Here is a 26704-nt window from a genome sequence, read left to right as displayed (position 1 = left end):
TGTTCTGTGGAGATCGTAGCCTTAATTAAGCCTAAAAGGCAGACCAATCAAACTATTCACATTTCCTCTTGGAGGTGCCTAGCTTTGTTCCAGGAGGAGGAGGAGGAGGAGGAGGAGGAGGAGGAGGAAGGAGAGGAAGGACAAGAGGATGGGGAGAAAAGAAGGGGAGAGGGGACGAGAGGGGAGGGGAAGAGAGGAGAGAAATCCAGGACTAGATTCTGGACAACTAGGTAGCATAGAGAACAGAAAACAAAAGAGCTAAGAAGGCAAACACCTTAAGCATAGCAAAGAAGGAGGCCAAGTGAATTTGAGGGGTGATAACAGGATAAAGGTGATGTGAAACCATGAGAATCCGAGAAACAGCCTAGGCCTGGAGAAGAGATTGTATAACCACGCAGAGACAAAGGCTGCCAGGCCTCGTGAGCACTGTCATCAGACATAAAAAAGACTCGGCATATGAAGTTAAGGACCCGCATACATAGTCACCATAGCAATGGCTCTGGGCACATTATTTACCCTCGGTTCAGCCCTGTGCGGGACATTCCATGGCATGCATTGCTGCTCCTAAACTATCTTGTCAGCAGACTCAGGATAACAGTGCCTGCCTCATCCATCATGAAGGTTAAATCAGGGACACGATGAAAGGTGCTTGGAAGGGAACCGGGAAGATGGTCAAGGTTATATTGGGTTTGCTATTATTTGGTTGCCTGCAGGAAATGCAAGGAAAATCCAGAGAACCAGCGGCTTCTGGGGTGTGTGTGTGTAGGGGGATGTTTACAGAATAGTGCATGGTACAGAATGCATGTTTGCTCTAGCATCCCGCCGGCCTTTCCCTGGGTTTTGTGGGACTTGCTGCAGAGCCTGGATCCAGACAGTACTGTTCTTTCCTCCCCTGGGAAACCCCACCACTTTCAAACTGTCCCTTCTGTGTGTTTTCCGCTCCCTCACTCCCCTGTCATCTTTCCATTCCAGATCCAGTGCCTACTCTAAGATCTCACAGTCTAACTCTAGTATGTACCCCCAAAGTCCACTTTAGACAACGATGCTGGGTGTGTCTGCATTAAAACTCTCCATTACACCCCCTCCCACAGAGCTTCTATTCCGAGTGTGTGTCTGCTCAGCTCCCTGGAGATCCCTGATGAATTAGTGTTCCTTACCTTCGCACCATTTCTTCAAACACTGGGAAAACAGCAGGGTCTAAAGATATCACTAGAAGTATGGAGAAGACAGTGATGGTGGCCATATAGCAGCTAGAATCAATACCCACTAGCTAGCACGCTGAGGGCAAGATGATCAGCCAGCTCAACCCCCACGGTCACCTGTGGCAAGGCCTCTATCAGTATTCCCACTTCACAAACGATGCAGCTGAGGTGTGGAGGAATTAAGAATCACATCCCATAGGACGGCGGATTAAAACGCAGGAAGTCTCATGCCAGGGCTCACACTGGCATCCAAGACAGTGGCATCTGCAGCTCCCAAACTGCTGGAAGCCAAGTATCCTGAGTGAGAGCCTTTCCAGCGTGCAGCTTGTTTCGGGAGCTCTTCCAGTTCTCCTGCCAGGCTGTTTCTTTCAGTTCAGTTTTTGGCAGCAGCTAATGAACTCATCCTCTATAGCATCCCTGCAGAAAGCACCGCAGGAATTCCGTATCCACCCAGGAATGAGAACAATGGCACAGCTCCTTCGGTCCATCTCATTATCCTTCCCAGGGATGCCTCCCACAGTCCATCCCTTCATCCTTCCCAGGGTTGCCTTTCACTCCCAGTTCTTCCAAAAAAAAGGGAAGCAAGGAAACAATAATTGTCCCTCATAAAGCCAGGACAGCCCCTGTTCTGCCTCTTCCTTCTTCTGGCTTCTCCTAGCTCAAGGCCTTTTCTCCATGCAGAGGGTTTACATTCCCCTTCTCAATCCTGACTCCCATCCCCAGGAAATATGGCTGAGTGCGCCGAGTCCATACACAGAATCCACACTCCAACAAGCCAGCATTGCCTGAGACATCTCTGAGATGCTCTGCCATGAGGGAGCTCTGGTTTCTGGAGGTCCCCTCCCACACTGGTGATTCCATGGTCTTCCCCTCGCACGTCCTTCTTAATCCCTTCAATGGAAGAGCCATAGAATGACTTTTTAAGCCAAATCTCCAACTAGGGGCTCTCATCCCTCAGTCTTAGCTTCGTGGCCCCAGCAGATTTATCCATATCCAGGTTATAACCACCATCCTCACCTCCCAGATTTCCAGATTCCCTTTTGGAATGTGTTTCTCTCTGAATTCAGGACAACCTGCCAATCAGTTCTCCAGGCAGGACCCTTGGGCAACTCAGACTCGACTTGGTGAAAACTGGAAACTTTATCTTCTTCCTCAGATCCTCCACTCTTTGCTCTTCTCTCTCTCTCCCAGGCAAAGGAGCCTTCAGAAGCCCTGAAGTTCAGCTAGCAAAGGTGGATATGGAAAAGTGCCATGGTGCTTGCACCCATGAGCTATGAATGAGCCAGAAGAAACCGTTCTGTCTCTGGCTGTTTTTGTCAGAGTGCTTGATCCAGACAGCAACAGGAAAAGAAACTAATTCAGGGACCACAATCAGAGATCACTGAGCGATGTCACAAGTCACTGAGATGTGAGCAGTAGGCTCATGGTGGTTAAGGCACAAGCTTCAGTAAGAATATGTAGTTAGATGTCTATACTCTGCCCCTGTGAATGGGGAGCCCCAGCACGCACATGGTGGCCTCGTATAGAAAACGGATCATCCTGCTATTGTTCTCGTTGCTTTCTTTTGTTTGTTTGATCACTGATTTCATTTTGATTGACAGCTAGCTCACCAGGCAGAACACAAGACATTGGGTGTCCTTCCCTATCCAAGCATCTAGACCCCTGGAAGGTCTGTCAATAACCAGGTATTCTCATTATTTAGGCTGTGTTTCTGGAAGCTCAAATCCACAGCTCTGAGGGACGTGGAGCTGGCTAGGCTGTGACTCATGGGCCCTTGTCAAAAATAGCTGTTTGTTTAGCTGCTGGTATCTCTAGGGACTCTTAAGCAGTATGCTAAAAACCTTGGGAGCAATCAGCCTGTCTCCTTCGTGGGTATTTTCCCCATCGTGCCGAATGTTCTCTGTAGTCATTCGGTCTCCCTACCTTCCTCTTGGCTCAGTTACTACTCATTCCTCATGACCTTGTAAGGCCTCAGCTATGACTTACCCTCATGTGAACCCAGGGAAGGAGGGCCAGCGGCCCATAGTCTCTCCATTTCCAATTCCACTAGAGCTGCCTGGGGAATCTCAGAGGGAATACCCCCGAAATCCCATCGCTGTTTAAGATCTCAAAAGTTAAAGAATATTCTCTATATAACAGTATTTTATTCTGAAAAAATCCTCGTCCTGTGTGAACTTTCCTTGGATTAAAAGAAGAATGGAGCATTTTCTTTAAAAACAACATCTTAGAAGTCCGTTCCAGGTCTGCCTTAGGCTGACTATGACGTAAATCTTTGACGCTCCATGAAACTCATGCAGGCACTAGCCAGGATCTAGATAAAAACAAAGCACACTTTCGGCTTCAAATCTTCCCCACCCCCCCACCCCCCGTTCCTATGGGTGGCAGGGGTCCTTCTTGTTCCAATGGATGGAGATGAGGAACATCCCTTGGTCTTCTCAATGGTGCCCATGGACAGTGGAGCTGGGCTCCTATACATCAGCACCCCCCCCAAACCCCTGTTTATTCTTTCCTGCTCATTCGGGGAAGGCAGCATTTAGAGTCTTGCATTAAGCTACACTTAGAGACAAGCGTTAAAACTGGCATTTCTCTTCCTCTTAATCTTTCCAGCAAAACTGCATCCATGCAGCTGCAGGCCCTTGGCACAGTCCTCAAAGGCGGAAGCAATTCCCTATGATCACTATTGTGCAGTGAATGACATCAGTGTCCATTAAGACTCTCAAGGAGAGGTCAGTGGAGGCCATGCCAAGGCCAGCTGCTGCCCACTCCTCCCAAATATTTCCATCAGGGTATCCACTGACACAGCTCTCCTCAGATAGCTCTGCATCTGTGTCAAAGCACATAGGAACTGACACAGAAGCCTTTTGTACCACAAGTCCTAGTTTGCTGGGCAAGGGCAAGGAAAACCCGTGACATCATGGATAAACCCAAGTTCAAGGGAATGAATTATTAGCCACAACGTGTTTTCAGTACAATGACAGTGTTGTCCCCCCCAGTTAGTCACCCACACACACCTCATTCTAAAATGTTTACCAAGGAGCTGACACTTTATATTTAATTGGTTCCTCATAGCCCGTTTTGAACCAACCCAAGAGAAAAAAATTTTAAAGTACATAGTTTAAAGTAATTCCACAAAGAGGTCAAAGACTTTGTGGAAGTCTGATTAGAACCATAGAAAGGAATGGTAATCAAAAAAATACACCTCCATGTCTGAGAAGCAGTGTAGGAAATAGATGCCCCCAAGATGCACTGGACTGCAGATCCAGATGCACTTTAAACATATTTGAAATGGATAGCGTGGACTAAAAGCCGTCAGGTCTCCAAGCGTTTGAGAACAGTGTGATTCTTCCGCCTCTGCTCACTGAGTGCGGGGATTATGGGATGTGCTGCCATCCTTGTGTTGATTTCCTCTTCAGCCTCACTCCACTGTGAGCATCTCCTGAAGTGGAGTACATTTTATTTACGACTCAGTCTCTCTCTTAAGCACGGAACCATCTCCTCTGCCCAGGTCTGAATGTCAAAATCGGTTCAGGACCGAGTCTCAGCTAGAATGACAGTTAGGCATAAAATTCTGCCTTAACATTTGTTAAAGGCTGAAAATGTTTAGATCCTAGAATAATTTCTGCAAAATAAGCGTAACTCGATCTTTTTAGTCTTTGTGTTTGAATGATATCATCGAAATGTGAGGGACAGATTGTCTCCTCACACCCTTCTGGCTCTCATTAAGACAAGCTTCTAGTGCTTTGACTTTGCTTCAACAAATGTGTCAAACATTAACCTAATGATGTCATGGTACATATTTCTAGAAAGTGCTTTGCCAGTAATATTCCTTTACATCTTCACAACATGCTGGGAATATTCATGGTTTTCATACTGGATATGTCAAATATTCAAACATCCTAACAGTCCTGCTTTGGGGACAAGGTCTCATGGATCCAGGGCTGTCCTCAAACCCAGGTAGCTGAGGAGGATGACCTTGAACTCTTGATCTTCTTGCTTCTACCTCCAGAGTGTTGGCATTAGAGAGGTACACCACCATAGTCGGTTTTATGCAGTGCTGGGTATCAAAGTTAGGGCTTTGTCACGTTGGCAAGCACTCTACTAACTGAGAATGTGTGTGTGTGTGTGTGTGTGTGTGTGTGTGTGTGTGTGTGTGTGTGTTTATTCCCTAGCACGCAAAATAGGTTCCTTTCCCTGGTTCCCTTTTTGTGGAAGGTCAAAGCTTATGACAACTTATTCTCATGGTCAATTTCATAGCTCTTGCCCTAGCCAGATTCCAGCCTGACCACATGGTCTCCTTTGCCCTATCAAAAATACAGCCCATATTTATCTATAGACTTGTTACAGTTTGAGTATAAGACATCCTCCACAAGCTTCTTTATTAGATGGTTGGTCCCCAGCTGGTGACACTATTTGGGGAGATTATGGGAGCTTTATGAGGTGGGCCCTAGGCGAAGAAACTAGCCACAGGTGAGGGTGGGCATATATTTGAAGGTCAGGCCTATTCCTAGTCTCTGTCACTTTCTCCTCCTCCAAATGCTCCTGGCTGCTTTGACACTACCTCAGCAGAGGCTTAGGATCAGCGTAGCCACTGGGACCTGAACTGTCTGAATTATGGGCTAATATAAAGCTTTCCACCTTCTGTTTCTTCTCTCAAGCTTGCAAAAGTAATTCACTCAAGGATGTGGGTAGCCATCCCTAGGTATGGCGTCTTCCTTCAGCAGAGTGCTATCAAGAGAAATCTGCTTAGGGATGAGCAGATGGCTTGGCCTGTAAGGTATTTGTTGTGAAAGTATGGGCATACGACTTTAGATTTCACAATATCTATGAAAATAATCTGGGCGAGGCATCTTGTGCCACATTCCGATTGCAGGGCAGTCAGAGACAGGAGGATCCATGAGGCAGAACTGGTGAGCTCAAGGCTTAGTGAGAGACACTGTCTCAAAAATATAAGGTAGAGAGTGACTAAGAAAGACACTTCATATTACCTACATATACCTATACACACACATACACACAAAGAAACACACACCTACACACACATGGTTTCCATGATGTACAAACCTCCCAGGTATTGATCTGACAAGCTTCCTGACTGAAATTATGAAATACCTGGTCCCTAGTGTCTGTTCTGAATCCTGAAGGCTATACTGCCTAGCTTCAGGCTTGGGCTGTGGACCGCTGCCTCTTTCAATCTGCAGATGTTTGATGTCTAACTCTGCAGCTGCATCTGAACCATTCGACTGGCCTATGCCCCATTCAACTTCCCCTTAGGTCTTGCGTTCTCATGGTTCCTGTTTCTCTGGCTTGTGTCCACACTTGGGTTCTCACTCCAGAGTCCCAGGATGTGGAATGCTGGAACCATAAAAGAGGGGAACACAAAGGCTGAGAAAAAGCCACATTCAATGTGAAATTGTTGGACTATTATGTAAGAAATAAACACAGTTTACCAAAGATTTAGATTGTATATTCAGGAAATAGTTAGAGGAAGTGGAGCTCTCATCTGTCAGGCAGGGAGAGTGACGCAATCTCTGTCTCCATCCATCTCCCCATGCTCTTAAGGCCGCCACAAAAGTTGGACAAGTACGACTTTTGTTATTGAAGGGAAGAGATCATGAGGCCATTTTAATCATTAATAGAGAGTTAATTGTTTTCCATCTTCCGTGTTTGTTCTAGGAGAGGCAAGGGTTTTCTCACATGTATAGAGGGAGGCAAAACTGAATCCTTACAGACGTGAGCCCCCTGACTCAGCTGCCTAAGGGAAGCGTATTGGTTATTTTCTTGTTGCTGTGTCAAAATACCTGATAGAAGAACATTCAAGATTTCTTTTAGCTCACAGTTGGAGGGTCTCGTCCACTGTGGCAGGAAAGAAGTGTCAGAGAAATCAGAGAAGCTGCAGCTGTGGCCGCGGGAACAGGAGGTGGGTGGCTGGTCTCATTGTGCCCACAGCTAGGGAACAAAGGGGGACGCTGGTGCTCAGCTTGCCTTCTCTTTTTATTCAGAGTGGGACCCACACTCAGAACAATCTTCTGTCTCCTTGGACATGGGGCATGCACATGGTATGTAAACAAACATGCAGGCAACTCACCCACACTCGTGAAATTAAAATAAAGAAAGAATAAATAAAAGAATAAACAAACAAATATTCAGAATGGATCTTTTAGTTACAGACAAGCTTCTCTGGAAATCTTCACACAGACATGCTCAGAGGTGTGTTTCCTAGGTGCCTCTGAACCCAGTCAAGTGGACAGTGAAGACTGACCATCACAAGAGGAAACCAAGAGCACAGGCTACCCGCTGGCATGAGTTTCAGAAAGCATACCAAAACACACCACACACAGAAATCTGAGCGGTGGACAAGAAGAAAATGGTTGAATAACTTGTAGTCTCTGACTTAATCTGAACTCTTTTTTTTTTTTTTTTTTGGGGTTTTTCGAGACAGGGTTTCTCTGTGGTTTTGGAGCCTGTCCTGGAACTAGACCAGGCTGGTCTCAAACTCACAGAGATCTGCCTGCCTCTGCCTCCCGAGTGCTGGGATTAAAGGCGTGCACCACCACCGCCCGGCCTTAATCTGAACTCTTAAACTTCATTTATCACCTGGCCCACTGAACCTCATTCTGTTCTGTGGGTATTTTCCTCAATCTAACACGGTCTCTAAGCTATCCTAGTGTTCTTACAAACACTCCAGACTCCTCAGTCTCTCCAGCCTGCTGCAGCCTCCATCTCAGTCGGAGCACAGCACCACCAAGCCCAGCAGCGTAACTTCACTTCCAGTGTGCAGCATTATTTGAAGGAAACATTAAGAGCTAGGGCCTGGAAGGCAAGCATAGGTAACAGGGGGGCAGAGCCCTGAAGACTACAGCCTCACCTGGCCTGATTTTTGGCTTCCTGATCTGCTGCTATGTGAGCAAACTTTGGCCATGTGCTTCCCACACCTTGATCCCCACCATGTCTTTCTTCTCTGCTATGAAACTGTGAGCCCAGATCAACCCTTCCTCCTTCACATTGCTCAGCCAGGGAACTCTGTCACTGTGATCCAAAGGAAACTAAAGTCCCTGGGTTTGCCTTCTGGCTACCCGCCTTGTTCTCACGGTCTTGCAGACGAGGAGAGGTGCCTGGTGACCAGCTGGCTTCTATTTGGTGATCAAGTCCTACACGTGTGAATAAAGCATTTGCCATAGCCCGAGGGAATTGTGATGGGCTCAATTTTTGTGTATCTGCTCCTCATACTTACATTATAACCATGCTCAAGCAAGAAGGAGATTTCAGAGGACCACAAGCACAGTGTCTAGCTCAGGGATTACATAACTCGTCTCTCCTTTAATCCCAGTTCAGGCTAAGTGCCAGTTCAATAGTGGTGTTGGATATTAAGAAAACCAAATGCTAAATGTTCATCCAGGAGAGGCAGGGTTTGGTCCTCACAGAAGCAGATCTGCCTGAGCCAGACTATAGAAGATTTTACCCAGAAATTGGGAAGTCATAACATGGCTGCTCTAGAGCCACGATTTTGCCATGGATCTTTATGGCTTGTGTGTTACACACATGTGCCAGTGTGAGTGTGTGCACGAGTATGTGCGGCCATGCACGCAAGTGTGCTCATGCATGTGGGAACCTTACATTGACTCCGAAGCTCAATAGTTCACCTAGGCTGGCTGACCAGTGGGCCTGCCTGGCTCTACCTCCCCGGCACTGAGCGACAGACCTGTAGAGTCAACACTCAGCTTTTCTCGTGGGTACTGGGGAGCCAAGTTCAGGTTTCTGTGCTGGCATGATAAGTACTCTACCAGCTAAGTCATCTCCCCAGATCCATTTATGGTTCTTTAACCTCAAGACACTTGACTATAGAAACCCCAGACTTCTCTCTAGTGTATCTACACAGCACTGTGTGCATCAGACACTAACCAGGTTCTATGCTACAGATTGAGAGATACAGAAGCAGGCTCTGGTACTACTGGAGGCATGGCCACATGAATGAGCATGATCAGTTCCACAGTGGAGAAGGGAGTTCAACAACTGGATCGCCACCCCTGGACAGTAGTGCCACGAGGAGAAAGGCTTTCGTTGCCATACTAAATTTCATTGCCAAAATATCTCTTCTTCCATTCTAGAATTATTCATTATGCAGACAACATCCCTTCTCCTACCTTTTCTCCTCTCTCTAGACCCCCTCCAGAAGGCCTAGACTCTCTCCCTCCCTAAAGGGATCTCATCCATTCTTCAGCTACTACTTCTGCTTGGAGATTTCCCAAGTCCACACTCCCGGCTTGATTTCTCTTGTTCTCCTTTGTGGATAATCATATCACCTTTATCTTAGTCTGCTGGGGACATAATCCAGGATATTCCTAAACCCAAAGCATTGCCCTGTTACCGGCTTCTACACTTTAAACATGGTTCCAAAGTCTGCGGCAGCCCCTTTCACTCTCCCATTCTGCTGTAGCCAGTTTTAGGGGAGCGAGGAGGGACGTCTGGGGTTTAATACCTTCCGAAAGGATTTTACTAGAGAGGAAACTACAGCATGGATATATGTTTCCAGTAAGCTTCTACTAAGAACTTCTGGGTTATCATGGCTCAGAAAGCCCTTTATATATGTTATCAGAGAGTTCCTTGACCATATGACTATGTAGCTTTATCACCAGCTACAGGTCTATTTTACTTAAAACTTATAATTATGAGTAAAGCTCCCTCCCCCATCCAATCAGGTCCACAGACTAGACAGGCAAAGTGTCCTTTGTGACACATCAGTGACTAGAAGTTTTTCATGTTATAGGGAGGGATGTGATCCTTCAAAGGAATCGGGTCTGTGCAAGGTCTCAGGCTCAACTCTCCATCTCAGAGGGTGCAAGGTCTCATCTGCTGATCCCATGGCGATGCTTAAACCTTCAGCTCCTGAGACTAATACCCTAGAGAGGGACATAACTTAATTTAAATACTCACCAACTGTTTTTCAGTGATCCTTCCTTCCTGCTTTTCTCCCTTTGCCCTCCCTCTCTCTCATTTTGAAATAGGATCTCACTCAGAAACTAGCCTCCAACTTGCTATGTAACTTCGGCTTGCCTCTAACTCATGGTACTCCTCCTGCCTCAGCCTCCAAAGTGCTGGGATTAGAGGCGTAAGCCACCTCTTCAGTGTTAGACACTATGGCATTGTTTGCTTGTCTAACAGCCCAGCTATACACTTGAGGTCTTGTTCTGATTTCACTTTCTTTACAAATGTTCATGTCAAGAAAGCTTTCATATGACCTACTCCAAACCTATCACACAAGCCTTCTGACTATAGCGTGTTCATTCTCGTTTTCAGCCTTTCTTCAAAGTCATCCCTGTGCTGCCAAGAAAACTGCACCCAGCGACAGCCCCTTCTTACTCTCCCGTCATTCTTTTCTTTGTTGCTGTTTTGTTGTTGTTTTTGCTGCTCAGCTCTTTCTCATCCCTGGAATTCTTTCACTGTCTACATGGCAGAATGAATTTGAATAATGTACAAATGTTCGGCATTTTCTCTTCCCCAGCAAAATGCTAATGTCCTGCATTAAAGTGGCTTACAGTTGGGTATTCTTTCTGAATCTCTGTGGATCAGTTACTTTTCCTGCTGCTATGATGAAGCATGCTGGCAAAAGGAACTTCAGCTAGAACATGTGTATTCTCTCTCAGAGTTCACAAAAGCAGCCACAGACAACAGAAAGTAATGAATCTATGTATAGTGCATGGCTCGCTTTCTCTGTTTTGTGCAGGATCCCCTGTGTAAGGAACAGCCCCACCCACAATTAAGATGGGTCTTCCCACATCAATTAACATGTTATCAGGATGATCTCCTACAGACATGTCCAGAGGCCCATCTGTCAGACAAGTTTAGATTCTGGGATGTTGATGCTTAACACTGGCATCACCCTCCCATATTCTCGTGCATGCTACCTGTTTGTCGGCACAGATCTTCTCCCCCATCCTTACCTCACTTGCTCAACTAACTTCCAAGAACCTTCTAGACTCACCTATGCCATCCCCTAAGCCTTCCTCTCCACCACCCACTACACATACACACACCACTTTTATCCTTAAGAACTGGTCCCCACCTTATGGCACAATAACCAGAGCTTCCATCTCTATTCTGCGAACCATTTGGCTGTAGTGATATTTTATTTGTATTTTAATAAATAAAGTTTGCCTGAAGATTAGAATGCAAAACTAAAGCTACTGCAGGCCAGGCAGTGGTGTCACACACTTTTACTCCTAGGACTCGGGAAACGGGCAGATCTCTGTGAGTTCAAGGCTACCCTGGGCTACACAAGGTAGATCCAGAAACAGATCCAAGTGGTGGTGGTTCACACCTTTAATCCCAGGATTTGGGAGTCACACACCTTTAATTCCAGCACTGGGGAGGTGGAGACAGGACCCACCCAGCACTAGGCAGGTGGAGAGAGGAATACAAAGGGGAAGAGACAGCAACTCAATGAAGTGTGGAGTCTGTGGTTTGGTGGAGGTAGGATGGCTCACTTCAGTCTGAGGTAGAGGTAAGAGCCAGTGGCTGGCTGCTTTGCTTTTCTGACCTTCAGCTTGCACCCCTATATCTGTCTCTGGGTTGTTGTTATTCGTGCTACACTTGCCATGTCGGTTTTGCGTGATTCTCGGTTTCTCTTATGAGAAAAGGCTCCTTCTTATCTACGAATTTCTCCATGCCTCACAGTACACAACCACATGTTTGTTTCATTCTCGAAGAATCTGAATCTGGAGTCAAAGCCAAGATGAAACTTAGGAGAGAATTGGGTGTCCTGAACAAGAAAAGGGGGTGGCTGCACTCTGGCAGCACTGAGGAACTTACCCAGCTGCATTCTAATCACCCAGCCAAGGCTGTGAAGTCCCTGGATTGGCGAAGACTTCTGACACCCAGATAAGCACTTCCTGCCTGGTTATCTCCTTTAATTCTCTCTGACTTGGAGTGTTTATCTTTCTGTTACCTGAAGTGGTTTCCTTTCAGGCTCTCTGTAGCCTTTTGTATAAAACCCTGCTGATCCCAGCTAGAGAGCAGGGGGCAGACTTTTCAGGAAGCCGAGCTCTAGGTCCAGGCTTTCCATTACCAGCTGGTGCCGTGATTTCAGACACTGACAAACTGCAACCGGAGTGGCTTTGGGCGCCTCTCCACAATCTCTCTTTGTTCGGCAGTCCGAGGGTCTGTGCTCAAAGACGCTCAGCGTTTGTAATCCAGCCCTCATGGACGGAAATCTTCAATTGCCTCGAAACCAAATTTTTAAGTGGGGAGCTCCCAGTTGTATAAAGTTAGTTGCGCTATTGCAAGATGGGTTGGTGGGTAAAGGCGCTTGCTGCCAAGCCGCGTGACTGGAGTTCTAATTCAGGAACCAGTATGGTAGGAGAGGGAGAGAACCTTCTCCAGCTTTCTGACCTCTGCTGCAGTGTTGTTCACACTTGCAGACAAACACACACCCACTGGATAATTAAGGTTAAAAAAAATATCTATATTATCAATGTGGGGGAATAAGTTTTTCTTGGAACTACAGATCTCAGGACTTACAAATGACCTAAGGAAAGCATTTCGCCCTCTGTTCATATATTAATTTCTTCATATCTTGGCTCTCTCACACACACACATACACACACACACACACTCACATGTTTTCCTCACTGTTCTCTGCACCCTGCCCTATGTCCCAGATCTCTATTTGGAAATATGTTCCTGAAATATCCATCCCCTAGTGGCAAGGGCAGCTAAATCAGAGCATCGAACTGAAATGACTACTCCCGTACAGTCATTGCACTAAGTGAAAGGTCAGCGAACTGCCACAGCAGAACCCGGATCTCAGCTTGTGCTAGGAAATAAAGTTTTACTAGAATAGGACACTACTATCTCCGCATGCTGTTTACGGTTGCAGGACAGTAGCAGAATTGCTGGACTGGAATCGCAGCTCAGTGGTAGAGTGCTTGCCTAGTGTGAAGTGTGGGGTTCAATCTTCAGTACCACCCAAAACAACCAAGCAGGCATAAGCAGTGGTGGTAAGAAGTAGTTACAAAAACTTCCAGGGCTGCAGGCAGGGCTCAGAGATCCAGGGTTCTGGCTGCTCTTGCAGACCTCAGGCTAGTTCCCAGCACTCACACCGGCTCACAATCACATGAAACTCAGTCCCAGGGGACTCGACTTCCTCTTCTGGTGTCTTCAGGCACCCGACATCCATGTCATGCACATATATGTATATATTCAGGCAACCACTCATACATATGAAATAAAGATAATTCACATCCAAAAGTAGTTACAATGTAATAACCTGCCTGAAGGTATTACTCCTTTCTAGAAAGTTTGCAAATCCCCAGGAACCAAAACCAAGGAGGCTAGGCTCCTTTGTTATTTCCTAAGGACACAGAACTGTTTCCAATGTAGATACTTCCAATGACATCTAAGATCTAATCAGGCACTTAGGGTACCTGATACTCCCTACTAATTTTCTTTTGTATGGTGCCACAGTCTTTGTCTTCTAATCCTTCCCAGGTTTTTTTAATTTTCAAAAATTTTTAAAAGATTTATTTGTTTATTTGTATAAATAAATAAATGCCTGCACACCAGAAGAGGAAACCAGATCTCATGGCAACAGATGGCTGTGAGCCACCAAGTGGTTGCCGGGAATTGAACTCAGGACCTCTGGAAGAGCAGCCTGTGCCCTTAACCTCTGAGCCATCTCTCCAGCCCCCTCCCAGGTTTTAAGACAAACTCTCATTTGATACACTTGCAACATGCCTTCTTTCTGAGTCTTCACACATTCTGGAAGCTTCATCTTCCTGAGCAAACCACAAGTCTGGGGAGGCCCGTTGAATCCCACTGCTAATGCCCTTCTCACACCTCCCAGATGTTAGGTTACTGCACACTCCCTCCCTTGATCCCCAGATGTTAGGTTACTGCACACTCCCTCCCTTGATCTCCAGATGTTAGGTTTTTACACACTCCCATCCTTGATCCCCAGATGTTAGGTTGTTGCACACTCCCTCCCTTGATTCCCAGATGTTCAGTTGCTGTGCACCTACCTCCCTTGATCCCCAGATGTTAGTTAGGGTGTTGCACACTCCCTCCCTTGATTCCCAGATATTAGGTTGTTGCACACTCCCTCCCTTGATCCCCATCACCTACAAGCTACTTCATTTATACCCTGGTAGCGTCCAGAATCCTCCCTTTCAGAATGTGGCAGGCTCACAGGTTCGTGAAAACCTGTGTGCTAGAGTTAGAGTTCTAGATATTTCTGGACTCCATAGTCATGCTCTCTCTTAGCATCTGCATGGTCTTCATGCTCAGCTACAACCTAGCCAACCAAATCACAGAGGAGAAAGAAGTATGTACCATGTTTTTACCCAGGTGTATTTCATGCTAAGTAAAAATAAGTTGCTCATTTATTCTGTGCATCAAAGCAGAATCGCATCATTAGTTTTTCATAGCACCCAGCTGCTGGCTGGAACCCTGAGAAAGTGATTTCTGTGTGCATCCACCTGCACCATGCAGCATTCTCCATTACTATGCGCCAACAAGAACAGATGGGGGCTCAGAGTTTGAGAGGTGCTCCACGACTAATGTTACCTTTGGGGGCTTAAAAGTGGGCTTGGGGTAGATTTGAATCCTAGCTTTCTTCTTTTAGCTTTGTGTATTGCAGCCTAGTGACATCATGTTCCTGACCATCAACATGTCATAGATGTAAAGAAGGTGACAAAATCAATTTCTTCTTGGGCTTGCAGAAATAGTAAATAGTGAAGTCACTGTGGAATAATCTTTGTACATTGTAAATATGTATTACTCTTATTGGTTAATAAAGAGCTAAATGACCTGGAGCTGGGCAGGAGGAGGTTGGGCTGGAAATCCAGACTAGGAGAACTCTGGGGAGAAGAAGGATGGAATCTCAGGAGCTGCCAGTCAGATGCAGAAGAAGCAGCATGGTAAATACATGAGGTAAATGAGCCTTGGGGCAGCACACAGATTAATATAAATGGGTTCACTTAAGTTATAAGAGCTACATAAAACAAGTCTAATCTATTGACCAAGCATTTATGGTTAATATTAAGTCTTTGTGGTTATTTGGGTATGGCTGGTGGGACAGAGCTGATCGTTGGTCCCGATGGGGCGGGGAACCCCACCTACATGAGATGTATAAAAGTGATGCTGGGGACATCACTCAGTCAGTATGGGCTCAGCATATAAGCATGAGAACTTGTGTTCAGACCGTAATACTCACATAAACATACAACTGCCCATGCCTGCAATCCAGGCTGAGGAGAGAGAACAAAGAGGGAGGTCCTCCAGAGCTTGCTGTCCAGCCAGTCCAGTCTAATAGCAAGTACCAGACTCAGTGAGAAATCCTATCTCAAAAAGTATGATAGAGAATGGTTGAGGAAGACATTCAGCATCAGCTTCTGGCCTCCATAAGCACAAGTACACATATGCACATATACATATATACACATACACACGTGCATATACATAAAAAGTGTGCTTGGTTAGTAAGTACTTATCACTCAATTATATGCATTGTACCTTTAAAAGCACATGAAGTATTGCTGGGTCTTGAGGAAGGTTGTTTCCTAATTTTCTGAGAAATCACCACACTGACACCCAAAGGGGTTGTACCAGCTTGCATTCCCAGCAACAATGCAGAAGTGTTCCCTTTTCCCCACAACCTCTCCAGCATAAGTTGTCATCAGTGTTTTTGATTTTGGCCATTCTTACAGGTGTAAGATGGAATCTCAGTGTTGTTTTGATTTGTATTTCTCTGATGACTAAGGATGTTGAACATTTCCTTAAGTTTCTTTCAGCCATTTTAGATTCCTCTGTTGAGAGTTTTCTGTTTAGGTCTGTACTCCATTTTTTTTTATTGTATTATGTGATCTTTTCGTGACCAAACCTTGAGTTCTTTGTATATTTTAGAAATCAGCCCTCTGCTTGATGTGGGATTGGTGAAGATCTTTTCTCATTCTGTAGGTTGCCATTTTGTCTTGTTGACCATGTCCTATACAGAAGCTTCTCAGTTTCAGGAGGTCCCATTTATTAATTGTTTCTCTCAGTGTCTGTGCTCCTGAGGTTATATTTAGGAAGTGGTCTCCTGTGCCAATGTGTTCAAGTGTACTTCCCACTTTTTGTCTATGAGGTTCAGTATGGCAGGCTTTATGTTAAGGTCTTTGATCCATTTGGACCTGAGTTTTGCTCATGGCGATACATATGGATGTATTTTCACTCTTCTACATGTTGATATCCAGTTATGCCAGCACCATTTGTTGAATATGCTTTTTTTTCCATTTTATATTTTTTTGCTTCCTTGCCAAAAATCAGGTGTTCATAGGTGTGTGGATTAATATCCAGGTCTTTGGTTCAGTTCCATGGTTCTCCTGTCTGTTTTTATGCCAATACCAAGCTGTTTTCAGTACTGTAGCTTTGTAGTAAAGTTTAAAGTCTTGAAGTCAGGGATTGTGAAGCCTCTAGAAATTCCTTTATTGTACAGAATTCTTTTGGCTATCCTGAGTTTTTTGCTTTTCCATATGAAGTTGAAACAATCTACCTCAAAACCCAGCAATACCACTTTGGGGTATATACCCAAAGGATGCTCAATCATACCACAAGAACAGGTGTTAAACTATGTTCACAGCAGTATTATTTGTCATAGTCAGAACCTGGAAACAACCTAAATGCCCCTCCACAGAAGAATGGATAAGGAAAATGTGGTGCGTTTACACAATGGAGTACTACACAGCAGAAAAAAATAATGACATTTTGAAATTTGTGGGCAAATGGATAGATCTAGAAAACACCATATTGAGTGAGGTAACCTAGACACAGAAAGACAAATATAATATGTTCTCACTCATAAGTGGCTTTTAGACATAATGCAAAGAAAAACCAGCCTGCAGTTCACAATCCCAGAAAAATTACACAACAGAGAGGACCCTAAGGGAGACATGCATGGATCTAATCTACATGAGAAGTAGAAAAAGACAAGATCTCCTGAGTAAACTGGGAGCATGGGGATCATGGGAGAGGGTAGAAGAGGAGGGGAGAGGAAAAGAGGGGAGCAGAGAAAAATATATAGTTCAATAAAAAAAATTAAAAACCACACAAAGTAAATCTAATGCTTGGGTGATAAACTCTGGGAATACATTCTATAATGATTAAAATCAAGATGCCCCCAAGTCCAGGGAGCTCACAGACTGTTCACCTGGAAGGTAACATCAAAAATAATACAACTAGCTCCTGGGAGCTAGATTTCAAACAATATGGAAGAAACTGATACAGTAACGCATAACACATGCCCATGGATGACGCATAAGCTGTTATACAGGACACTAGAACAAGTCCTCCCCCTGCTAATTCGTACTTTCCCTAACTTCAAGGCATGGATGACAGACAAGGGATGCTATGCATGCTGCTTATCCTCTGATATTGTCTACCAATTAACGAGAGAACGAAACAACTATCCAAGCTACCTGGGAACCCAGGACTGGCACAGAGTGGTGCAGAGTCACAAGGGGATCCCAACATGAAAACATCTGTGAAATGATCCGTTTATCACCATATTTGTTAACGAGATCCCAGAGCCAGGCCTCATGATGAAGAGCAACGGATCCCGTCATACAGGTTGGAGGGCTAGAGAGATGGCTCAGTGGGTAAGGTGCCTGTCACAGGAGTGTGGAGACCTGAGTTCAGATACCCAGAACCTATACAAAGCCAGATGAAGTAGTGAGCAACTGTCACACCAGCGTTCCTATGGTGAGGTGTGAGGCATAGCCAAGAGAGTCGCCAGGAGCTCAAGGGTCAGCTAGCCTGGTACATGCGGTGGGGACAATAAGGCGGTTTCTCAAAGGAAGTAGACGGGAGGCGCCATCATTCAAGGCTGCGCTCCGATTTCCATTCATGCCCCTGGCACCTGCACTTGTTCTCTCTCTCTCTCTCTCTCTCTCTCTCTCTCTCTCTCATACACACACATATGCACCAATAATAACAACAACAATAGCAATAGTAATAATAATAATTGTACAAACTAGAAGGAAAAGTGTGGGCTTTGGTCAAGGAAAAATGTAGTTTTTGAAAACATGCTTACATGTATTTAATTATGGGATGGAGGGAGGTTTAGGGGGTCAGAGGACAGCTCTCAGGAGTCAGTTTTCTCCCTCCATGTAGGTCTCAGGGAATCGAATTCAGTTCATTGGAAACCACAGCAAGTTCCTTGACCCACTGAGCTATCTTGCCAGCCCAGAAAACTCTACTTAGTGGCCACAGTGTCATCGTCAGTGTTCCTTAGGACAGACATGTTTGCAGATGCTCATGTCTTAGTTGTGTGAGTCAACTAACGAAAGACAAGCACCCAGGCACATGGCCTCTCTTCCTGCTCCCCCCTCCCAGCTCCCACCTCATTGAGCTTTTGGACTGAGTAGCAGAAGTCTGATCCAATGTCAGTCATCTCTCAACACACACAGGGGAGAGGAAAAGCCAAGTGTGTGCCAGTGGCCAGTGGGAGGCCCTATCTCTGCCCTCACACTGGGGAAGCCTTAGCATCCAGATGCACATTTCCACTGCACTAGGAAAAGAACCAGAAAATTCTGGATGCATACAGATTTAGGGGCTCCCGGTACAAACATGCCCCCTACAGAGTATGCTTTTTTTTTTCAGGTCAAATAAACTTCACTGTTTGTGTGGGGAAGGTGTGTGTGCATGCATGTGTGTACTCACAAGTGTGGAGGCCAGGGGTCAGCAGCAAGAGTCTCCCTCAGTCATTCTCTACCTTATTATATTTTTTTTCTAGATACCCTTTTACTGAGCCTGGAGCTCACCAACCCTGCTATACTGTCTTGCCAAAATCCCACAGAGACTTTCCTGTCTCTGCCTCCCTAGTACTGATAGTATAAGCAAGTGCCTCCATACCCAGCTTCATTTACATAGATGCTGGGAATCCAAACCCAGGTCCTCATCCTTGCATGGTAGGCACTTGGTTTACCAACCCTCCCCTACCCCAACTCAATCTTTACAGTTCTTTAAAAGCTAATTGTTTGAGTAGTTATTTTTTAAATTAATTTTTGTATGTGTATGTGTGTGCATACGCACCTTCATGTGTCATTGTTCCTGTGTAGAAGTCAGAAGACAGTCCTTGCGAGACAAACTCAGGTCATCAGGCAGGCCTGCATGGCCACTGCTTTGAATCACTGAACCATGCGTGCAGCCCTTGAGAAATTATTTAATACCAACTATACTCTTAACCCCATGATAAGAACAGCAAAACTCTTCAAGTCTGTCAAAGTTTTGAGAAGCCAAAAGCATGGAGAATGATTCCTAACAGGATCCAAGTGGACCCGTGTCATATGTCTCATGTTGCCAAGCCCATTGACCGAATACGAAAGCCCTGTGCTTGGGACAATTGTCTTTTTAATCAGTTATACAACATCGTCTATGAGACTCTCCCACAAGCCAGCTGAGCTTTTCACCCAGTGTTGTGGCTTTGGAGAAATTACGGATTGCTAAAATAGGACTTGCAAAACCACTCAAGGCAGCAAGGGGCTTTGCAAATTGCTCAGACATGTGTTTGGCTGTTCCAGGGTGGTTCTCCTGGAAAGAGGCCATGCTGCTGCTGAGAAGCCAGGAGAAAGAAGCATGCCAAACTGACAGTGACTAGCAAAGAATAGGGTTTCAATGTCCAGAAATGACAGGAGAAAGGAGCGTGGCAATGGTCTCACATCAGTCATTGGATTGTCCTTGCATAAGGAGGAAGCTCACGCCTTCCAGAGTGCAGCCTTCTCAATGAAGTCTTAAACTAAGAAATAGCACGGACTTGCATCCATCCACACCTCTCTTGGCTGCACGCTATTGCTCCCATAATGGTGTGATAGTTTCATGGTTTGGTTTATGGGCTTCAGGGCAGACCTGGACCAAAGCCTGAACCTTAATCCACTTATAGGCCAGGCTATGCAGCTGTACAAACCCTCAGCTTTCCATCAATAAAGAAGGATGGCAGACTACTTCCATAAGACATAATTCATGTACTACACTTAGGATAATGAATATCATGTTGAATATGGGCCCTGTTATGTTTTTAAGAGGTCTTCAAATGTCTGGAGAGATGGTCGAGTCTGTAAAGCGCTTACCAGGCAAGCATAAGACCCTAAAGTTCATCCCCAGCTCCAACATAAAATCTGCACATGGCAGCACATGTGTGTAATCGCACCATGGGGGAGGCAGAGACAGGAGGATCCTGGCAGTCAGTCTAGGCGTTCAGGGAACCCCATGCTCAATGAGAGACACTGCCTCAAAAAGAATCAGGTGTGGAGCGATTAAGCAGGACACCGTAAGTCACCTCCCACCACAGTGTGTATGCACACAGGTGTATAGATATGCACATGAGGGGCCCCAGCTTATTTTATAAGTAAAGGAGAATTCGGAAGAGCCTTGATTTGTCCTTTTGTTTGTAAACTGGTTTGGCTGATTTCTCTATATGGCTTGAGCAGGATTTACCTTTACTTTTCTAGAAGTTTTTTTGGCAAGATTTCTTTCTTTCCCCTCTTTTATTATTTTAGACAGAGCTGTGCTACATAACCCTGGCTGGCCTTGAACTCACAATCCTCCAGCCTCACTCAGTCTAAAGTACTGGGAACACATGTCGACAACAACCATGCTTATAGATAGGTATATCCTTGACCACCCCGTCAGCTGTGGAGGATCATGGGTTTGAAAACCAACTGGTCTTGGACTTAGGCTGTGAAGTAGCTCGGGTGCTCAAAGATGAGCCTCTGAGCAGCTTCAGCCTTGGGGACAGATGGTCTCAGAGTCAATGGGATGGTGACAGTAGACTGGCAGAGCATTTTTCCACTTTGGTACTTCTTAATACTTTATTGAGAAATAATGTAAACATGGTACTTGTGTAGTACACTAAAATGCACATTATTCAAAGTGTCCTTATAAATAATAATATTTATAGTTTAAAACTATGGAGATGAAAATAGTATTTCTTTTTGTGTTGTTTTCTTTTGTTTTGAAATAAGCTCCCGTATATCCCTGAATGACTTGGAACTGCTATGTAGCCTTGAACTTTTGATCCTCCTGCCTCCGCCTCCTGAGTGCTGGGATCACAGGAGTGTGATACCCATCCTATTTATGCCATGATGGAGGCTGAAGCAGGACTTAATGAATGCTAAGCTTCAAGCACCCATGACCCTGTCAATAGCTCTTCTTTAAATTGCTAATGTGGTTGCCTCTCTTTTCCAGATTCTTCATGATTTTTTCAGGGATTGCCTCACATCATTTCTTCACCTTCTTATGAAGGTTTATTTCTTATTGATCTGCAATAGTTCATTGACTATGGATGGTAAACACTTGTCTTTTTCCTGAATACAGCTTTCCAGTCATTTATTGTTTTTGTTTTTAATTTACAACAGAAGTTTACAATTTTCTTTTACCTGAAATAACTGTTTTTGTAGTCATTTTCATCTTCTATTTTTAATCTTTAAAAACTTGCTCTTTGCTATAAAACCAGTTAATAATAAATCTTTTTATAGCTTTGAATGTGGTTCACTTATTATCTTTACTTAGCCCTTTAGTGTATCTGGAACAGGTTTACCATTATTATTATTATTATTATTATTATTATTATTATTATTATTATTATTATTATTAAACAATATAGTCTTTCTAGGAATAAATGCACATTAAGTGTTCAAATTCCTTTCTTCACTCTGAGATGGTTCAGACTCCCCTAGGGAATGATGCTGCCCATAGTGGGGAGTCTTCTCACCTCAGTTAGCATAATAAAGACTCCATGAGAGATGCCTACAGGGAAACCTCATCCATCTAGATCAGCTCTGACCATGGCTCCCTTCCCAGGCAAGTCTAGATAAAGACCAGTTGTCGATGAAAGCTAACATCACATCCATGAATCCACAATTTCATAAAGTATGAAAAGAAAACCTCTAAGGAAGAATAAATAAGAAACCATCATTCTAAAATTACAGAAACAAATATGAAAGAGAAAATCACAAAATCAGACACCAATAAATAATGCCCCCAAAGAGAACAAAAGTTAAAATTTTAGTGTCTTTCAACAGCAACAATCGAAGTCAGCCAACAATGCAAATGTCCTCTGGTGACCCCTCTGCACTTGGAGCTGTGGGAACGGGCTGCAGATTTTGTCAGAACCACTTCTGAATTATTGAGACCTGGATTCTTTGTTCTATGGGTATGCCAAAGGGACTGCTAAGGGTTCTGTTTCACTGTTGGCCAAGGAATCCCCACTGGACATGTTTTTGTTGATGTGGTACTGCTCTGTTTTGTTGTTTCATTTAGCCTTGTTTTGAGCCAGGTGTCGCTATGTAGCCCAGATTGTCCTGACACTTGCTGTGTACCCCAGGCTAGTCTTGACTTTGTGTTCCTTCTGCCTCAGTCTCCTAAGTATTTGCATTCCAGTGTACCTCACCATGGTCAGCCGACAACACTGTTGAGTGAACTCTCACTGTGTTCCTATAAAACTCGCTTTGTCCTCCCTTGTTCCCTCTAGCCTGTCCTTCTGCTTTCTTCCATAGAATCTACCTTAGACTCACAGTCTAAGGATGTCTGTAAGGAGGAACAGCTGCACGGTAAAACAGACATCTGGCATCAGCTGAATGTCATTCACAAGGCAGATCACCGTCCCAGTCAGAAACTTGAGCAAGCAATGGGCAGGCAGCACTCACTCACCTGCTGGAGTTTAGCTCCCACCATGGAGGCACTGATGTCAAGCACGAAAACCACATTCTTGGGTAGAGGAGGGAGGTCTTTGGGAGCAAAGTAGTGCACAAAGTAACCATTCAGAACCTGGTGGAGGAAAATAGAGTAATGGAAGTAGGATTCAGAATAAGTAAGAAAATTATGAGAACAGTCGTTAGAACTTGTAGAACACAAAGATAGCATGAAACTCAAAGATGGCATGAGACAGAGAGTCTAGGCTTCCACACCAAGAAGAAAATTATCTACAGTCTCGATTCCTCCAAGGGAACTAGTGTTAACTAATATAATAAAGTAGAATCAACTCTTTTAAATTTACTCATCATGAAACTCAGTGACAGAGCACTTGCCGAGGATATGTAGACCCTGGGCTGAATCTGCATTACCTTGAAAATAATATAAATATATACACGGGTATAGACACATAGACCATGACAAACCACCGACTTTAATTATGCATCTTTTTCTGACCTTGCTTCTTGAGAACCCTGCTTCTTTCATTATCGGTTTTTACTAAGCATCCTACACAGGGAGGTGTCAAGGTTGTCTGCATTCTCTGCGCACATCCACATAGTTTTATATTCTCACCTTGTCTCTGCAGCAATACAACCTGAAGGGAAATAAGCTCCGGAACAGTCTCTTTTAATTAAAGCTGAAGAGGTGCTAAAATTCTAACCTCATCTAAAACACCACAGGGAAAATTATATTATAGATTTCATTTGCTGTCCAGGTTACTGAAGCACGAAATAGGTACCTTTGGCAGCCAGCAAGGGAGTACCACTAGTCTCTTTGAAGACATATTTGGGGTTTAAACCGTTTTACCAAGAACCGGAAAGATCTTTCACCTTCAGGTAAGTGTTGGAATCCATAGTTCTGAACTGAACAGAAAGGATCATGCTCCACACATGGCGGCATCATGGAAGCCATTACCTGGATGTCACCAACGCTCTGTTCTCTCTTGACATCATATCGAATGATGAAATCTCCCAAAATGCCATTCTGGGCAATCTTAGCTTGTTGGACCACAGTCGGCTTAAAAATAACTTTGGCAAAAGTTTCATTTTGGTTGATGACTGTAGAAGGGGGAGGACCCGTGTCACCTATAAGTAAGATATAAACACAACAAATAGCTGAAATTATAAAGCCTTTTCCTGAAGAGAATTACCATTTTGCATAGACACAGGACGTTAGACTTCAATCTATTGGACATTTGAAGAGCTGGTATCTTCTAAGAACGTCTGTCAATTTCTCAAGGCAGAAAGGGTTTATTTGGGCCCATCGTTTGAGTAGATAAGCCATAATGGAGTGGAAACTGGTCACATTGCAGCCAAGATCAGAAAACAGAGAGATGAATGCCTGTTCATCTCATTTGCTTCTTTTAATCCAATCCAGGACCCCATCCCATAAAACAATGCCACACATAGTGAGGGTCATCTTTTCTACCCCAATAAAGCTAATCTAGATAGTCCTTCACAGGCACGGAGGATTGGTTTGCCTCCTGGATGATTCTGGCTCCTATCAGATCAACAATATTAGCATCACAGAAGAACTTGTGTTAGGATACTTATTTCCTTTGCACTGGGTGAGAGTCCTTGCATAGGTTACCAAGCCATCTGTAAAATATGTTAATAGGAGTACCGATGTCATGCCCTTGAGAAGATCCAGTGATGTGATGTACTTACTTATCACCATCCTAGCTTGTGCTAAGCATCATACTAAGCAATGTTATTACCAAACTTAAGCATCTGCAAAGTAGGAGGAATTCAATATGGCATCATGGACATGTCACACTTAGGATGACACATGACTGTCACAATGAAAGAATCTACAAGTGATGCTGACAGTCTTGTTGAGGGAGAGTGTCAGAGGGTGGAGAATATATTCTCTATTCTTCACTTACATAGAGTTCAAAGTCAAATGCAACTTATCCAGAGACAAGTGAAGTAGGGTGAGTGCTCCTTTGGGAGGACAGGTACTAAGTTAGAAAGAATACAAAAGAAACTTCAGTGGGAAGTATCCTGTTTGATACATAGCAATATGGGTGTACTTAGTGTAAATGTGTGAAAGTGTATGTATCAATACTTATGCATAAGTTTTATGTCCTTTATTTTCTTGTTTTAATTTAAACATGGGTGTGGGAGAGTAGAATGATTTGAAGACACTCTGTGGCAAGGAACATAGTTTGGGCAAGTGAACCCTTCTCTGTTCTTTTCCTCAGAGTAAATGCGCTTGCGGAGCCACTTATATGGGAACCAGGGGGAGGGATTCACAGATGTTACAACCGGCAGAATTGAGATGGGGCTAAGAGTTACTGGGAATCACTTGCCATGCCTTATAAGTTACATCAAAGACTATCAGTGGTCACCCCTCACTTTACTAGGGTCCAAGCAAAGGCTGAAGAGTCATCTACAGTGCACCAAGCAGGCCTCAGCCTCAGAAGAGTAGCATTAGCAACGCCTCAGAACCTTCTAGAAATGTCAGTTCTCAGGCCCTTCCCAGAAATTCTCAATCAGAAACTCTGGAGAGAACTTTAACAAGTCCTGTATGTGACTCTGGTTTCTCACAGTGGAAAATAAGGGATATGCCTTTCACCCAGACCTCATACCATATATACAGATCATAGCTGTGGCCTTTGCAGTATGTAAGTTATTCTAATATTCTGCAATAATCCAATGTATTATCTTTATACTACCAGCATGCAGCCACTTTATCTTGCTCCAGATCTCTCTCAAAATGTCTTTTGACAAGTTCCCCAACTTAATCCGTTCATAACAAAATGAAAGTCCTGGGAATTTAAAGACTATCACTTCTTTCTTCTGATTTATTTGACTAGGTTCTTTGATACAGACCACGAGAAAGGATGTGTATTATTTGTGATGCCTGTTGACCTCTGGTGTTCATTCATGATGAAAATTCATGAATTTCGTATAAATGCTTTATTTCACAGGCCCAAAGAGTGGGTGAATTCTCTATTTGGTTCTTCACCAAGAAGCCAAATTCCTGAGGCTGGCTCCCGCCCACTAAGTGCCATACAGCTAAGGTTTTCTACCAGCATGGTTTCTACCACTATGGGGGGCAACTCAAAAGCAGTACCTTTTAAAAACTATTACTGTACAGGCATGCACAGGTGTGCCAGGACACGCATGCAGAGGTCAGAGTACAACTTTCAGGAGTTAGCTCTCTCCTTCCCTCTTTGACTCCAGGGATCAAACTCAGGTTGTCAGGATTGCAGGGCACACTCTTTCACAGTCTGGCCTGAGCCACTTGCCCATATCTCTAGAAAATGACAGTGCTCTGGGCTAGGAAGGTGACACAGCATGAAAACCCAAGTGCCCATCTTTAACCAGTGTAGAAAGACGGGCATGATAATAAGTGTCTGTAATTCCAGTGCTGATGTGTAGAGATGGGGCTCATGGGGTTCCCTGACCAACCAATCTAGTCAATTTGTGAGTTCCAGGTTCACTGAGGAATGCTGTCTTTAAAAAAAAAAAAAAGTGTATAGCAACAGAGGAGTTGACCTCTGACCTTCATATGCACAAACCTGCACACAAAGGCAGGTGTGCACACCTACACATGCAAACACAAAAGAAAGGGGAAATTAAAATCCTCTGTATTAAAGAAAGGGAAATCTGATAATTCTATTAATATAGACTTCCAGCTACTCATCTAAACCCCAAAGCAAAATAATCTTATTTAATACTATTGAGGTTTCCTTGCTCTGAATTAGAGCTCACGCTGCTGACTGTCACACAGTACTTTATAAGCACAGTGAGCTGAGTATGCAGGGCCCTTCCCCGTGT

General features: G+C 44.4%; 1 protein-coding gene across 1 annotated transcript in view; it reads right to left on the bottom strand.

Annotated features, from left to right (window-relative positions):
• The window catches only part of Itih5 (inter-alpha-trypsin inhibitor heavy chain family member 5), a 93451-nt gene that overhangs the window by 21027 nt on the left and 45720 nt on the right, over window positions 1–26704 (bottom strand). The window contains exons 6-7 of the mRNA XM_005354887.3: window positions 23835–24004; window positions 22878–22994 (exon numbers count right to left, since the gene is read on the bottom strand). Coding sequence (XP_005354944.1) covers window positions 22878–22994; window positions 23835–24004 — 287 coding nt within the window. The remainder of the gene's footprint in view (window positions 1–22877; window positions 22995–23834; window positions 24005–26704) is intronic.

This window comes from Microtus ochrogaster, chromosome 16, assembly GCF_000317375.1.
Source record: "Microtus ochrogaster isolate Prairie Vole_2 chromosome 16, MicOch1.0, whole genome shotgun sequence".
Lineage (NCBI taxonomy): Eukaryota > Metazoa > Chordata > Mammalia > Rodentia > Cricetidae > Microtus > Microtus ochrogaster.
Note: the sequence above shows the minus strand (reverse complement) of the source record. Positions and strands in the feature narration are given on the sequence as shown.